The 17,405-nt window shown below is 34.7% G+C and overlaps 1 protein-coding gene across 2 annotated transcripts in view; it reads right to left on the bottom strand.

Moving 5' to 3' along the window:
* Nucleotides 1–318: 318 nt before the first annotated feature.
* The window catches only part of BLTP1 (bridge-like lipid transfer protein family member 1), a 210,715-nt gene continuing 193,628 nt past the window's right edge, over nucleotides 319–17,405 (bottom strand). For both annotated transcript variants that reach the window (XM_033419363.2, XM_033419364.2), the window contains 12 exons: nucleotides 15,473–15,610; nucleotides 14,506–14,763; nucleotides 13,443–13,593; nucleotides 12,873–13,030; nucleotides 12,563–12,755; nucleotides 12,131–12,348; nucleotides 8,992–9,243; nucleotides 8,091–8,294; nucleotides 6,743–6,937; nucleotides 6,197–6,331; nucleotides 3,454–3,619; nucleotides 319–1,067 (listed from right to left, as the gene is read on the bottom strand). In XM_033419363.2, coding sequence (XP_033275254.1) covers nucleotides 851–1,067; nucleotides 3,454–3,619; nucleotides 6,197–6,331; nucleotides 6,743–6,937; nucleotides 8,091–8,294; nucleotides 8,992–9,243; nucleotides 12,131–12,348; nucleotides 12,563–12,755; nucleotides 12,873–13,030; nucleotides 13,443–13,593; nucleotides 14,506–14,763; nucleotides 15,473–15,610 — 2,285 coding nt within the window. In that variant the 3' untranslated portion in view covers nucleotides 319–850. The remainder of the gene's footprint in view (nucleotides 1,068–3,453; nucleotides 3,620–6,196; nucleotides 6,332–6,742; nucleotides 6,938–8,090; nucleotides 8,295–8,991; nucleotides 9,244–12,130; nucleotides 12,349–12,562; nucleotides 12,756–12,872; nucleotides 13,031–13,442; nucleotides 13,594–14,505; nucleotides 14,764–15,472; nucleotides 15,611–17,405) is intronic.

The raw sequence follows: 17,405 nt of genomic DNA, 5'->3' as shown, positions 1-17,405 counted from the left end.
GAATATTACTTTAGATTTTGCTATTCTTTTAAAATTTATTTATTAGATTTACATGTATAATATTATACATATTCATATGCACAAGGAATACATATAAATATATAAAGAATATAGTATAATAAAACAAATAGCTGTGTACTTACCAGTAGCTTAAGAAATAGAACAATACCTAATATTTCTGAAGCCTCTGCTGTACCTCTCCCTGAGATAATTTTTTATAAGTATTATTTTCTGTGAAAACAGTAACTGACACAGGCTGGGCATCTATTAATTATAAAATAAGCTATAAAAGGAAGAAAGTCTCAAACAACTACAGACTGAAACCAATTATTGTGACTTTATTACAATAGTTACAAACAATACTTTAGTGGTATGTATTTGTATCACAATTACTCAAACTATATACAAATAGATATTTATACAAGTCTACACTTAAAAAAAAGAAAAAGCAATTAATGTCCAAAAAAAAAAGTCATATTATCAACAAATTTTTTTCTAAAAGTTATGGCCAATAACAAAGGAAATTCACAGTTATTCTGAAAATATTTTAAAGATGCAGGAATCATATTGCACATAATACAGTTATAAACCTTACTGAGCAGATGTGTATATTTTAATCTAGTTTTTCACAAAATTTACATCATGCAATACTTCACTGTATACAGAATGGTAGAACTACAATAAACAGGTTAACTTACAAACTTTTAATATAATGGCCACAAAATTAGAATTTTTTAAAGTTATATTTAAAATAATTTTACTATACAAAAAAACACAAAAAACCCAACACTCCAGTGTAATAAAGCTTAACAGACAGAATCAAAATTTGTTCACAGATCAAGTTACATTTTTAGTGTTCTTCTTTATCTTTTCCTTTCTTTTCCTTTTCATCCTGTAGTGCAGTACCGAGTTTTTTAATAAGAACTGACAGAACCTTGTCCAGTGGGTCCATAACTCCTCTTTGAAGCCACTTAGGAATAGTAGTCCTGGCATGATGAAAGCCCAATTTTTGAAGAATATAATCAACGCCTACTGGATCAATTTTTCTTCCAGTCCAAGAAATTAATCTAAAATAATTATAAGTCATTATTATTAAGGAGTACAGTGCCCTAGCACAGTCCTGAAGGTAGGTTCAAGACAAAGTATTTTCAGTAGATGCAAATGATTATCTAACCTACAATTCCTGGATTCACTGTAATAGCACTCAAAAAATGTGTAAGCCTACACAGCAACGGCATTTAGTGAATTTCATCGTGATTAATTTATTTTAGGCCTCAAGTTACATGGTCATCTTAGTTACAAGGACATCTGGCTCATTCTAAAAGATGGTATTAACTTGATGGGGGGAATCCTTTCATGATGTTCACGTATATCAAATCATGATGTTGTACACTTAAAATATCTGTTTTGTCAATTATACTTCAATAAAGCTGGGAGAAAAAGGCTAAAATTTACTAAGTGTTTGCTATGTGCTAAACGTGTTTGAAGGAAGAACCATTTTCTCCCTATTCTTTCCGTTTTCTTCCATATAGAAGAACAGTGTTAGTGAAACACTCCTGGTCTTTCTCTGCCCCCTTATTGGTGATTTATCTGATTGGCAAATTAACAGAGGAACTGAGTAGTGTAGTTCAGTATCCTCCTCCCTACCTGCTCTTCAGGAGCTTCTCATTTTGAACTGTTCCTCCATGCCATAGGTTTTTCAAGGACAGGCCCCTAAATAGTTAGCCCAAGACGGTTCGTGGCTGCCTGTAGCTACGTGAGTACACAAGGCTGCTGACTGCACAACTCTAGCATCCCTCTGCCCCCCACCTCCTGAGTTCTGCATCATTGAGACCCTGTAGGTAAGTCCAAACCTAGACTTTGTAATAGAAAGACATTGTTGCTTGACACCAAACCACATTCTGTTATCAGCTTTATAAGTATTAAAGCTGTAATTTTGATTTCCAGCTGCCTCTTGCTGTTTCAATTGATCCTGAACTTAGGTAGGGAAAAGGAGGGTATTAAGCACTGGTCTGCTAAAACTCTAATGGTTGTAAGCTTTTTCCATTAATTAACTCATGTAACCATTGTAACAACCCTTGAAGGTAGGTAATACCATTTTCCAAATTTTTCATGTGAGGCACCTGAGGCATTAGATCCTTTGGCCAAGGTCACTCAGCCACTATGCTATGTAGCTGGGCTTAGAGCCAGAGCCCTTAACCACGTGCTCCACCAGTATATTGTATCGCTTAATCTCTTGATAGGTATCTAATATATATATATATATATACACACACATATATAATATATATGTGTGTATATATATGTTTATAGCAAATTTAACTATTTTTATTCTCATTTTAAATTAAAAGATAGTCAATTTCATTATATTTATTGATATTTACATATAATGGACGGTTTTCTGTATTAGGACCTTTGCAGTATTTTAATATTGACACTGTTGATATTTCTCATGAGTATATGTACTATTAATACCAAAGTGTATTGTTGATTTGGTTACAACATATTTTATTAAATACAGATTACTAACACAAAGTCACTACTTTCTGCTTATACAGGAGTCCACTGAATAATGGAGATCTTACTAGTTTAGAATGATTTTGTGGCATAAATATATCTGAATAATAACGTTGTCTAAATGAAATATGTATCATTCTGCAGAATGTTGTGCTGGACTTTTTTTGATACTGTTATTGCATGATGGACAGTTATAATCTGATTAATAAAGCAGATGAGAGGAAAGAGGAAAATAATAGGAAGGTTGTGTTAAATCACACACAAGGACATACAAAGCAAGTACCTCTAGTTACAGCAGAAGTTTAATGTAATTAAAACTAGAAAATACTTTGGAAAGTTTGATATGGAAACAATGTGATGTAGCTGGGATTGTGACTGTAGTAGAACATGACACAGTAAAGGAACCTGAATCTGAATTAAATCTGACATTTCAGGATGGTTTTATATTGCTTAGTATGCAGACAGAAAGACACTGTGACACTGTAGGTTCTATTACATTGTCATGACATATGTGAAAAATTGTAATGACTACTTAATGATGATGTGTGACTTCTGCATCTTACAAAACAGTTTATTGTAGCTACCTCAAACACCTGAAAATAACATCCTGCTGAGATGGTGAAAAAATAATAGCAACAGCAAAAGTGGAGTTACTCTCATTTTTTACTGATTAACTGACAGGATGTCATGTCACACACTGGATAGTTAGTCAGCACGGAGCTATTCTCAGTTGTTTGTGCTGCTTTTGCCTTGCTTAGAAGCACTTACAAAGGAAAAAAGGAGCAGCAAAAATATCAGTCAGAAGCTGTAGAGGCTGTAAGTGACTAACATAAAAATATTTTTTGGTAAACCATATTTAACCTGCTGCATTATTTATAACCTTTTTCTCATAATAATCTCATAGGAAATAGGTAAATATATACACCCACTCCTTACCTAAGAGTGGGTTCTAGATGCCATGTATTGCATATAAAATCTCTCCAGTCCACAGTAGTGTAAGTGATGCTGTCTTCTCTGTCTTTGTCAGAGGAATTTTCGTCATGAATGATAACTGGACTTTTCTGTCCTGGTCGAGTAGATAAAATCCGAGGTGGAAAAATAGCTATAAGGAAAATGATATATTAATATTGCAAATACATATCTTATAAATTTATTTTAAGTCACTAAATGAACAAAGTAATTGGCTCCATTTGTTTTTATTTATAAACTGGCCAAAGCCTCATTTAATTACATTTCTTAAAAAATATTTAAAAATAAGCCATAAGTAAGTGCCAGTTATTGGTATTTCTTGGAGAAAGACAATATCGAAGTTATTTTATTCTCTCATAAGAATTAGAAATAACATGTCATCATTTATTTTTGAGTAATAGCACATGTTTTACATGTATCTGTGTGCCTAAAACATACAGTAAAGAATATTTGATAGCAGGCACAGGACACTGAAATTGACAGTTGTAGGGCTCCTAAAAAAATGCCTGTAGCTGGATGACTTTTTAACAGCTTTTTTGAGATATAGTTCACTCGTTTAAAGAGTACAGCTCAATGGTTTTTTAATGTTAATGCCTATATATATATATTTGAAAGGCTGCACTAACTTAGGAGTTTTTTAGGTAAGCAGTATTTTCACTCTTCATAGTTGAGTACTCAAATGTTTTATGAAAAATGAAGTCTTTTAAAATTGGTGATCATAAATGATATATTAAAAATTGAATCTGGGACAAAAGTAGCTTTCATATGATCTTTAATAAATACAGCATTTCTATAGGGCACAGGTTTTCAAGACACAAATTGGGCATAAAATAATGATTAATACGAAATATGATATGTATTATGTAGCTCTGGTTATAACTGTTAATTAGCAGTGGCATAATATATTGATTGGGAATGAACCCAGGAATGAAGCTGTACTCTCACACCACATCAGAATACAGATGTCTTCAGTTATTGCCTGGTCTGTTGCTCTGCTTTTGTTTATTATTGATGGTGGTTACAGTACAACAGTTTATCTGGATGTTCTAGGAATATGTTGATTCTGCTCTAGTCTTACATACTGTTAAGAATTTTCTGAGGCATGTTTATATTTATTTTGCCCAACACTACTTGCTTTTAGTTTTTTTAAAAAATATATACTTACAGCTATTAAAATATTTTATTTATAATGAAAATCCCCATAAGTAATAGTTTTGTTACTATAAGTCTGATAATCAAGTCCCTATTTCCTCTTTTCGCAATGAAATAATGTCTTACAACAATTTCTAGAAAAAATACATTTTAAAAGAAATACACACAGTTCATGGCAGGCCAACACAATATTTCATAAAGTGACAAAGGTTCCACATAATACCTGAGGGAAAGAAATCTGGCAGGCATTCATACCTAGGTAGACTAGAAAAGAATTCTGCACTTCACAGCTTTATCTAGAATCTGTGTTTCTCCACATTAAGTTTAAATATTAAGGCAGAGAGAAAAACAAGAGGATTAACAGTGATGGTATATTTTGTTGCTCTATGTGAAGACTGGATCTATGCATATTATACATAACATTTCCTATTATATGCCTGCAGTCATTTTACTTGAATGGCTCATAGATTTCTCCCAGCCATCATTATTGCTTTCACTCTCACTGAATTTTTGGCACATCTAGATTAAATAGTAATGGAAGAGCAACTCAACTTATGTATGCTATATTTACACTCTTTCCACATGGTCTTTTGATAATCTGTCTTTGTTTTCTTCACTCAAACATTCATCATGAAGCTATTTTGAAATATCTACAAGATAAATTTTATATTTCTTTCTTCTTGGAAAAAATGAAGCAGTTATTATAGTGTAATTATAGTGTGACTTGATTATATTTAATAAATTAAATAAATTTCATCTATTCGAAGCAGTTTTTTTAAAAGCACATCTGTTGTTTTTACCATTGTATATTCATATAGTTGCACAATAAATATTTATTGAGTGAATAAAGACCATATATTTGGAGAGCATTCCATATCATGACATTTTAAACTACCTCATTCTTTTAAACAGCTACAGAGTATTCCATTTCATTGTATGGACACACCATAATATATTCAGCCAATTCCATATGGATATGAGGGTCACCATATGTTTCTTAGTGGGCCAACATTTAAGTTTCCAGTGAGTAAAACCAATGTTAGCTAGCTCATGAAAACAAGACACCACTACTGAGGTCTAAATATTTATAAAAAAGATAACATTCTGTGCATTCTAGACAGATATATCTTCTTCTTTAATTCGGTTTTCCCAATTATGTATGTAACTCTTGCTAACTTTATTATGTAGTTGTTTCTCTAGTCATTTCACTTTGACCAGCAATATTTCCTCAAAGAGGTTTTCTTTTCTAACTTTGTGAGACTATCTTACTAGACCTGATAATATACAGAACATATATGGAAACATTGTGTAAAGTATAAAACACCATTCAGTTTGAGATATGGTTAGAAAAAAAATGAAATGTACCTGGCAGATACTCAGAAAGTCTATCACATAGTCTTACTAATATATATTTATTGATATTTGTAACTCATAGAGGAAGGAGACACATTCTACCCATTTTATCACTAGACCATAAAAATCCATATAAATTGTAGTGAGAGCTGCCTTTCCTGAAGCTTGAAGGGAAAAACAAAACCAAAACCAATATGTTACCCACCTTTTTCTTTTTCTTTAAGATAAGCTGACACTAAATCATGAAGAAACATGATGAGCTCAGCGTCCATCGTCACACAAATGTGGTCAGTGAACTCTGTCACCACACTGCATTCTACCTTTGGCTTCAGGCTGGCGTCTGCAATGGCAAAGTTCTTTTACAGTAAAAGATTATTGAAATAAGTCCCTTCCTCTTCCCATTAACAAGGGATTTACATGGGTCCGTGTAAATGCCTCCACTTAAATGCAATTTCTGTATATGACTTACAGAATGATGATGATAGTTAACTAAGCACTTTCCAAGTATATGCCATTTACTCATAAAACCCTGATGAAGTCCTATTAGCCCCATTTGAGGAGAAAGAGGCACAAATGGAGTAAATTATTTGCCAGAGGTCATACAGCTGGTAAGAAAATCAATTTGAACCAGAAGATCAATTTCATTATATTATATTACAAAAATAACCTTCAGGGAAAAAAAGAAGTTTGAAGATCCTTTAGAATTTTCTTTTAGTTAACTTTAGAAACTAAAGATTGTTTTTCCACATACTCTGTAATGAAGGTTCTTGTGGTTCTTGAACGTGAATAGATTTAAAGTCAAGCTGCATCCTTGGTAATGCAAAGATAGTCTCTGTTTCATGATTGTAGCTAGAACATCCTCTGAATCCACTCAGCAAACTAGAATTCTTCACTGTAGTGCTATTCTCAGTGTTATTAGCATCAACATTACGAAGCAGATTTAGCTCTACAAGCATAATGATAAAGACAATAAGAATCAAACCAATAGGCATTGATAAGCATATAGCTTTCATGACATTGATACACAGAACTTTTATCATTTCAAAAGGCTGGAAAATGAATACATTTTAAAAAAGAGAGCCATATTTAAGCTTTGATTTTGAGACTAGTTATATGCCTCTATAGATATAAATATGGACACATATTTATATATACATACATATACAAATATATATCTCACTATTCTCAATATTGAAGCTTTATAACATGATTTTGGATAAATCCAGTAAATTGTGTTTTTTTGTTTCTTGAATTTTGAATATTATTCTCAATTGAAATCGTATCTGAATTTAATGAAGGCGAAGTCTTAACCACTGGACCGCCAGGGAAGTTCCAGGAGGTCTTTTTTAAGTAAAACATTCAAGTCTTAACATGTCCCAGTCTAGTCAGCTTTTTAATACAGATGAAATGATTGGTAAAAGCAGTACTCTAAACTCTGACACAAAAACAACCGCAGAATAAGAATTTTCATGACTGAATTACTACAAGACCGGTGAATCTAATTTACTTCCTTATCCTCCTTCGTTCTGAGAACATTTTTAACAGTCTCTGATCCCTAGGGTTGCCTGTGCATAACAACTATTTTCCATGAGGCCCAAGCCATCTTCTTTTCCATTCTGAGAGGATTGAAAAAATGAATAAATTAAAAAATGAAAATGAATTTTAAAACTTCATCAAAAGCACTTTCTTTAAACTTATGACTTCACAGGAATACTAATATTTAGTTTCATTTTATTCCAGCCATCCTGAACCTTAATTTTTGGTATTCTATTACTTAGTTGTATAATAACTTTCCCAAACCTCCAATGTGAACATTACTATAAAAATATTTTTCCAATTATAATAAACTTAATTTCATTTATTTAAACCAATTTTATTTTGAATGTTTTCAGTTACATATAAAATAATTTTAGTCCATGAGATGTTGCACTACTAGGGTGGTGAATCATATACTAATATTGCTACTTAAGGCAGCTGGAATAAAACGAAAATTGTTTAAAGAAATGGAAATTCTCCCTACACTTAAATTCTAAACACAGTCAACAAAGCCCCAAATAGAGAAAACAAAATAAATCTCTCCAAAGAATCAAACTTTTAACCTTCATTTCTTGTGGCTGTAACGTAATTGAACCATTCTTTCACACTTGCTACTCCATGGGGTGGATTTTCATGGCGACGCCTTGTTATCTTGGTTATTGTTGCCATAGGACTTTCCAAAGCACCGCATGGTTTGGTAACCATGGTATTATGGCCCAGATGAAAATCCAGTGTTTGTACAATATATGTAGAATGATCACTAGCGCCTAGAGGGGAAAAAAAGTTTCTCAGTGTAACAAACTGTATTTAGATGCAAGAAAAGTTGTGGCCCTAGAGCAATAAATTTAGCTAGGTAAGTCATACATAGATATAGAAGGCTGTAAAACTAAGGAGTACAAAAGAGAGAAAAAAATTCACAAATACTTTTTCTTGTAGTTATAACTGGATCTATCCCCAAGAAGATGAAGAACATCAACCATTTTTTCCTTCATCATTAAGAAACCACTGAGTAGAAAATTAAAGCTAAAAGAAACTGTGGAGGTAAAAGCACAGCCTGCCCATAAAAGTCTTGTAAAATAGTGTTGACTGGCAAGTAATTTCCTTACACTACCACTGTGTGTCGTCTTCTCTTCATGTTTTTATAAGAAATTTTTACAATTTTTACAAATTTTTACAAATGACTATGGCCAGCCACAGCAGCAAAAACTTTAATTGCCTAAGTAAGAAACAGAGTGAGATGGTAAGTTCAGAAATAAGTCCTTTAACATGTCCCAGACTTTATAGATACTGACTCATTGGCAGTGAACTCCTTGACATTGTCAGATACATGATAATAAATACAGATGGATTTCAGAAATACCATAAGAAAAACAGATAAAAGATATGAGAAAAGAAAATTACTTTGTCATATATAACCATATAAGAAGATGAGGAAAAGTGAAAGCTGAAAATGTGTCAGTTTACCATCTTCCCAGATTTTTTGAGCTTCGGTCCAAAAAGCAATATTTGGTTCCTCTAAGTGAAAAAGGGCCCATGATTTTGAACGGAAATTTGGACCATGAAAACAAGCTAGTGTCATATGATTTCCATGTAAGCTCATTGATCCTCCAAACTGCATTCCATCTTCCGGTAATGGAATCTGAAATAAGGATATGTGGCATCCTGATACCACCTTCAATACTCCAGGCCAATGTCGATGATGAGCTGCATCGAGCACTGCAAGAAAACAAAAAACCACTTATCCTGAAATATCTCATGAACATCCTGAATGCTGGGTAGGAAGACAGCAGGTGGCTACTTTCTACAGCTGAAGTGACTCAGATAACAGATGAAAACAACAATTCAGTCCCTGGTTAACATTAAGCAGAAGCTAATAAGGATACAGTCTGGGAAAAGATGCTATGTAAGGATGGCTAGAACTCAGGAAAGTAGCAACTTGCTAATAATAATTACAACTAATGCTTCTGTAATGATTAATGATTTACAAAGTGCCCGCATGAAATTTTATGTAATTCTCACAGTATCTTTGTAAACTAGGTATTTCATCTAGACTCTTCAAGTGAAATAGAAGAGGGGTGAAGTGAACCAGTGAAGGCCTAGAAATCAAAGGCAGATCCCTGATTTTAAGTACTGGAAAAAAATCTTTTATACCCTTTGCTGCTCAGAAGTGAGGTCTGAGGACCAGCGGCATCAGCATCGCCTGGGAGCTTGTTAGAAATTCACTCTTATGTCCACCCCAAATCTACTGCATCAGAATCTGCATTTTAAAAGCTCTCCAGGTGTTTCAGATGCACATTAAAGTTCAAGAAGAACTAATCAGATACACAGTTGACCACTGAACAACATGGGGGTTAGGGGCACTGACCCTCTGCACAGTCGAATATCCACGTATAACTTATGGTTGGCCCTCCACATCCACACTTCCTCAGGATTCAACAAACCATAGACGGTGTAGTACCACGGTATTCATTACTATTGAAAAAAAATCTGTGCGTGGGCCTGCACAGTTCAAACCCATGTTTTTCAAGGGTCATCTGTACAATTCATATTTATATTTCCCACTTACTCCAATAATATCCTTTTGGCTGTTTTCCACAATTCTCATTCTGGATCTAACCAAGGATCATACATCATGATCATGCATTAGTTGGCGTATCTCTTTAGTTTGCTTTAATCTAAGACAATTCCTTAAGCCCGTTTGTCTGTTTCCCATGACAAAGACTTTTTGGAAGAATCCAGGCCATGCATTTTTGGGAACACTCCTCTATTTGTATATATGTCTGATACCAATTCTAGTTTAAAGGAAATGCAGGGACTAGGGGAACAAGATAAATGAAACAACAAAGAAGCAACTGAAAAAGACCCAGAAAGTAGGATATTCTGCAGGACAATTGGCCAAGTCTCTTCAGCAAGTCAGGTCACTAAAAAAAGGACTATACTGAATTTAAAAATAGTAAAGGAACATAACCATTTTTAATCTGTGATCTTGGATATACTGGTTTGGACAAACCAGTTGTAAATATAATTTTAGATCAGTTGTGGACTGTGCTGAGGTGGCTAGAGGAGATAATTAGCACAATGGAAAAGTTCGAGACTGTTGACTGGAAAAGGCTACAAAACAATGTGAATAATGTTTTGGTAAAAGGTACATATATGTGTGTGTATGTATATATATATACATACACACACACACACACGCATAGAAAAGTATCTGAAAGTATATAAAGTGTTGACAGTGATGATTTCTGGGTGGAATGTGATTTTTTTTTTTTTTGCTTGTATATGTTTTCTCATTTGTTTTCCCAATGCACATGTACTGCTTATATGATAATAAATCATTAAAAATTATCCTGCTTCTGACTACTTTTCACTTTTACCACTATCTCTCTAGTTAAGGCCACCATTGTCTGTTGCCTGGACTCTCAGAAAATCCTCCTTACAATGGTCATGTAAGTCTGTAGCAATGGTAATGGTAATTATTGCAGTGATTTCCTTACTTTCATTCTTAACCACCTTGGTCTGTTCCCCACACAGCAGCTTTAAAAAGGATTAATTTTTTAAAAAGTGAATCAAATAATATCAGATCTGTTCAAAGCTCTCCAATAGCTACCCATCATATTAAAAATCTTCTCTTTGGCCTGTCTAAATTCGTGTCCAGTGTTTTCTTGCTTGCTCACTCTGTTCCACCACAGTGGGCCACCTTAATGATCCTCAAACAAGCAAGTTTCCTCCCGACTGTAGGAGCTTTGCACCTTTCAGTAGCCCACTTTGCCCAGAACTCTCTTCCCCAGATCTTAGCCTAGCTGTCACTTCAGAAAAGGTTTCCCTGACCACCCTTTCTCAAACAGCTATCCGCACAGTATGTATCACAGACTCTGTGATCCTGCCCCTGCTTTGTTCTTTTTCTCAGCATTTCTCTCTACCTGAAATTATCTTACATACTTACTTAGCAAATTTGTTATGGTCTGTCTCTCCCATTAAAATGTAAGCTCCATGAGGATAGGAATTTTTTCTACTTAGTAGTTCTCCTATGCCTAAAACAGTGCTTAAGAACACGGTTGATACATAATAAAAATTTGAATTACTGAATGAAAATCTGCCTAATATGACACAGGTAATAAATCCAAACTCAGACATTCTGATTCCATAGCCCATGCTCTAAACCAGAACGTGGTGTTGTCATATTTAGTATTAAAGAGCATGGAGTATAGTTGTATGTATTAAACAGTCAAATGAACATGAGTAATGTAATGGGAAATACAATGTAAGCTATTCAGAATAAAAGAAAATATATCTAATCATTAGTTGTAACTTGTAATTATGTAATAAGGTAAGAATTAATTTGTAATGTAGTGATGTAATCTGTAGTAATGGCATGATTGTAGATGAGCTGTGGCGGGGGAGGAGATAATGAATGTGAATGACTTCCCAAATGATGGCCTCTAATTCCACTGGCGGGTAGGAAATTGGGTACTTTGCTGAGTGAGCAGGATAAAAAGCATATGGACCACTTTTTAAGTATGGCACATCGATATTATTTTAAATTAACACATATTTAGTGAAAGATAAAGCATATATAAAGCCTTAGTCTTCTAACTCTTACATTGTTCTTGTGAACTTTTCTCTAGGTTATTAGTCATTGTCTTAGGTGGAAGATAAGGAACTGGTCCCCAGGTAGACAGAGCTCGTTTGCTGGTGTCAAACTGTTGAGTGAAAAATTCCTGCAGCTTCATTCCTATTTTTATCAGGTCTGGTGTAGTTGATCTTGATATCATTACTTGGAAAATATCCCACTTCAGATCTCCATGGACAAAAATTTCACTAGAGCATAAAACAGAATCTTTTATCATATATATTACATAAGACAGTTTAAAAGCACAAGAAAAAGTCTCTTCCCCACCAGTTTTTCATTCATATTAATTGTATGATATAAAATCACTGTGCAGGAAAAATGGTTTGTGTTTTCTCACTGGATGATAGAAAATATGTTGAGTAGTAATGTAAAGTACTGAAAAAGTAATATTTTACTAAATACCTTTTATCGGTCATGCTTGAATCCAGTGTGTTATACAGATTTACTTTCCATTCATCCTGAAGCTTGAGATCAGCATTACTGAAGATACCCATGAGAATACTTGAGCCCATGTAATCAACACGAGCTTCAGTAGAACCCATAGTAATCTGAATTTTGTGACTGGGTTGCTGATTTGGATGTTCAGAAATATGAGCTAAAATAGAAACAATAATTAATTTTCACAGAAATGCCTCATGGGAAAAAACTCATCAAAATCAATTTTCAAATACTTTTCTTCAACATATTGTTCAGTTGTAAAATTTCAACATACCAACCATCTCCAAAGCATTGACATCTATAGTCCCTCCAACTACTCCTCCTTTAGAATCTAACTGTGATCTTCCTAGACCAACAGACATGCTTATCTCTCGATCTCGATTACTTCCTACTGACAGACGGCCCTGGCTCTTCAAACCACTAGTTGTCCAGCTATAAAAAAGAAAAAGTGTTATTAATTAGACATATGGCTTCCCGTGTCAATGAATTAAAACAGGAGTTAGATGATTTCAAAAAAGTTGGGCAATGAAACAATACATTTCTTATAAAAACTATGGTAAACATTTGAATATTAACGTTAATGATGAAGCTTTCTTCTTAACTAGAAAATTATGCTATTTTCCTTATCATTTTCTATCTTTTTAGAACACATTTCATGCTGTTTTTATGTTACAATATCTTTAGGATTAAACCATTTTCAGGATAAAGGTATATAATCTTTTATCTACTGTCTTCACTGTCTCAAACATTGCAGCTTTAAAAAAAGGTTTTGAATTGCTTTACTACAATTAGAAAAATTACAACTAATGATTAAATATATTTTCTTTGTATCTGAATAGCTTACGTTGTATTTCCCATTACATTACTCATATTCATTTGAACGTTTAATTGCTTCAGGTTGATAGCAAACACGACAAGTGTTTCCCATGGGGTCCCTTGTTGGCTTGCTGCTTTGTTCGATTTGTTAAAAGGAGTTGATGTTTTCGAAAGTGAATCTAAAAATAGAAAATCAGATGTACATTCACATAGATGCTCAGCCAATTACAAAGCAAAAACTACTCATCACTATAATCCAGAAAGTAAAATAATGATATTCTTGTGTTAAAACCTTACATTTACTAGCTGTCATATTGCCTCCAAAATATTAATAGTTACCATTTACTGAACGGTCAGTAAGGGTTGCCAGCCTTACTTCTTGAAAGCTCATAGTTCTGTATGAGCTCCATCTTATATGAGGAGATTCTGGTGTGCATGGGATATGGCAGCACAGATCGTTTATCATCCTAGGATTTTCTTACCAAAGGAGAAAATCATAAGTTGCTGCTGCCAAGAAGAGAACTTGGAAGGCAGGTACCATTCTGAAATGCAGAGGCTGGCTGGGGTGCCTGTCTTCTGTGTTCTTATGGACTCAGTATACATCCTGAGTCCTGCATTGGCTCATTATACTCTAATCTTACCTTGGGACATGAACTACATCATTCATTTTATACACTTAGACACAAGTAGAGCCTTGAGCACATAAGAGTTAAAAAAAAATAGTGGCTGAATAAAAGAATGACTGAAAGACTGAAAGACTGAAAGAATGCAAAGATTAACTTTTTCAATATGGAGTTTACAACACGGTAGGTCTGTTTTACTTCCTGTGGTGCATGCTAACAATATGCTTATTCCTCTCTCCCTATCCCTTTTCAAAGCGACTAGCCATCCAGCTGTCTCTTCTGCTAGCAAATACTGTGAAGTGCTTTGTCTGTTGTTTGGTTTGGGGTTCCTCCCTCAACCCCACATCTCCATAAAAACCTGCAAGAGAGTAACTTCCTGCAGTTGGGGCAGAAGTCTGGGAGTAACTAATTAAGATTTTTATCTTGGGGTCACTGGAGGGCTACTGATAACAAGGAGAGCAGTGTTACCTCTTTGGGGAACTGAAGAATCAGACACACTCCTTGACCTTATGGAAGCTGGGGATTTTAGGCTCTGTGCTGCTGTCCCTGGTGACATGGTGCTGTTTGTCATATGCTCATTGAACACATTAGGTGACTGAGGCATGTGGGTGAAAGAGGCTGACTGACTAGGCTGCTCCCAGGTCCTGCAGTAAGCTTTTCTTGAAGATTCGGGGGAAAGGTGTTGGCTTACACCTTCAATGGAATCAGGTGTCCCTGGGCCAGATGCTAACAGAAAAGTAGATAGCAAAAACAAAATTAACAGGGTAATATCATCACGTCATAAAATAAGGAATTTCACCACTCCACCATTTCTAATCACATTTTATATTCCTTCCAGTTCTCTGACAACTGTATGATGTACAGTTTGCAAAGTACATTCCAGCATGTTATTTTTTTAAATTCTCACAGAAACTCCATGAGATGGGTAGGACAGGCACTCCGTCCCATATTACAGATGAGGGAGTAGACCCAGACCCAGATTTCTGATATTTTCTACTGTATCATGCTAACTCTGTCTTTCACTTACGCAGTGTAATACTACAACAATATCTAAGTCCAAGAGAAAAAATGCAATATGATAGCATGTCCCCAATATATTCTATTTTCCATGTTTAACCATGATTAACTTGGTTAAATGTATTTCTGTGTTTCCAGATTTTACAAAGATTACAGGGTAATCATTACAGAATAAAAATCAGCTGAACTTAACCCCTGAGAGTGCAAGTATTTTGTGACCTCCAGTGCTAGTGCATTCCCAGTGGTTATTTGCACATTAAAGGGGCTCCACTAACATTTGCTGAATGAGTGAAAGAATTGCAGGGTACAACTTACCAAGTAAGACAAAGTTTGTGTTATCAATCATGGATCTTGTTACTATTGTAATCAAAATGAAAAGCAGCCTAAGTATAATTTATAATTACATAAACAAGCTTACTTGGCAAATTTATAGTTTGGTCTCCAAGGAACAGGCGTCTTGCAATACTCCTCCTATACCAAGCTCTTGGAAATGCTAGAATTTCACTGAGGCGGCGCATATCATATTTAAAGGAAGCAGACCCTATATCACAAACAGCTGATACATAAATAAAGTTTGTTAGAACACATTTCCAAAACCTTTAATATTTTCACATGGTAGGTAATAATAGGACATGATATTACACAACTGAATTATAATTCTATTACAATTCATGAAATACCAAAATAAGTTACATAGTATGATTAGTAAGTGATAATGTGTTCCTTCCACAAATGATCAAAATAGCACATTCTGCACTGTTAGTTCCATTTTTAAGGTGAGGGCAAACTGGAATTCTATTATCAAGTGATGATATTGTGAAATTCTCAGAGAGGATCTAAAGATCGGTCTTACAAACAGCTTCCAGCTTTAACATAGAGCTCTTCTCAAATATGGGAAATGAATCATCAGGATGAGCTAGAATACAAACTTCCTCAAAAGTAGCTGCAAACCAAATAACTGTATGGCAAAAACTACTATTTTCCTTTTAGACAGAAAGCGGCCACTTGTCAATCTGAAAGCACTCTCATGGCTGTCTCCAGGGGTTCTGCTCTGAGCACACTGCTGCTTTTGCTTCACGTGCCTTCTATTCCTCCACCATAGCTTCTGTTGCATTTACATGCCAACATCTCCCAAACCTGAAGTGTCTGTTTCAGTCTGAGCCCATATCCACACAGCCCATTAGCCAATTGCCTACCAGACCCTTTCACCTCAAGGTCGTATAGGCCATTTCCTTCTTTATTTTCTATCTAAGTTAATGACCTCACTGTCCCTTCAGTCACCTAAGCTAAAAGTTTGAGGCATCCCTGTCTCCTCTACTGCTCCTCATACAACTTGTCCTTAAGCTTGTGGATTCTCATATTTCTCTTGAAACCATTCCCTCTACTCTTTTTTTCCTATAACAACTCAGGCCCTCATCCCCTATTGCTTAGTCTGTTTCAACAGCTTCCTCAAGCATCTTTCCACTCCACCACCTCTTTTCATTCAACCATCAAAACTCCCTTCCTAAAACATCAATCTGAAGCATCTTCCTTTTTTTTTAAATGTAAACAGATTATTTTATAATCCATATATAATTTTGGTTGTTTTTTGTGGTAAGAACACTTAACATGAAATCTACCAGCTACAGATTTTTAAACGTACAATACAGTATTGTCATCTTTCGGGACAGTGTTGTCATATCATTTCTTAAAAATTCTAAGGGCTTCTCCCCGACCAAAGGATCAGAACCCTGTTCTTTAGCCTGGCATATGAGTCCCCCCCTACCCCAATCATGTCCTGGGCTATTTTACCAGCTTTACCTCTAGCCAACTCCTCTCTCCCTCTGGCCTCACCTACTGTGTACAACTAACTAAATGTTCAGTTACACCTATGCTTCAGCTTCAGTGAATCAAAGTATGATCCAAAAGCATACTTTTTGACACTTTTGTACCATTAAATACCATGTTGCTATAGCCAAGGATATTCCTACATAATTTTGAAGATCTGACCCAACATCATCTTCTTTGTGAAGCTTTCTCTGATCACTCATATAAAGCAGAATATGTCTCCTCCTCTTTAAGTAAACCTCCATTATAGGATTTATCACACTGCACTGTAATTTGTCTACTCATAAGACCTTCCCTTATTCATGCCTGCACCTTCAAGCATCTAGCAGAGTGCCTGGCACAAGTTCACTGTAAAATAAAGGCTCAGTATATGTTTGCTGAATGACCAAACATATATTGTGTTGAGTGAGTTAAGTATACTTACTATATCTTTTCAGTTAATAATTTAAAAAATTTTCACTTGCATAGTACTCTGAATTCTTCAAAATGTTCTACATGCATTTAATTTTAAATACTCAAATCAC

Source organism: Orcinus orca, chromosome 4 (assembly GCF_937001465.1).
Source record: "Orcinus orca chromosome 4, mOrcOrc1.1, whole genome shotgun sequence".
Lineage (NCBI taxonomy): Eukaryota > Metazoa > Chordata > Mammalia > Artiodactyla > Delphinidae > Orcinus > Orcinus orca.
Note: the sequence above shows the minus strand (reverse complement) of the source record. Positions and strands in the feature narration are given on the sequence as shown.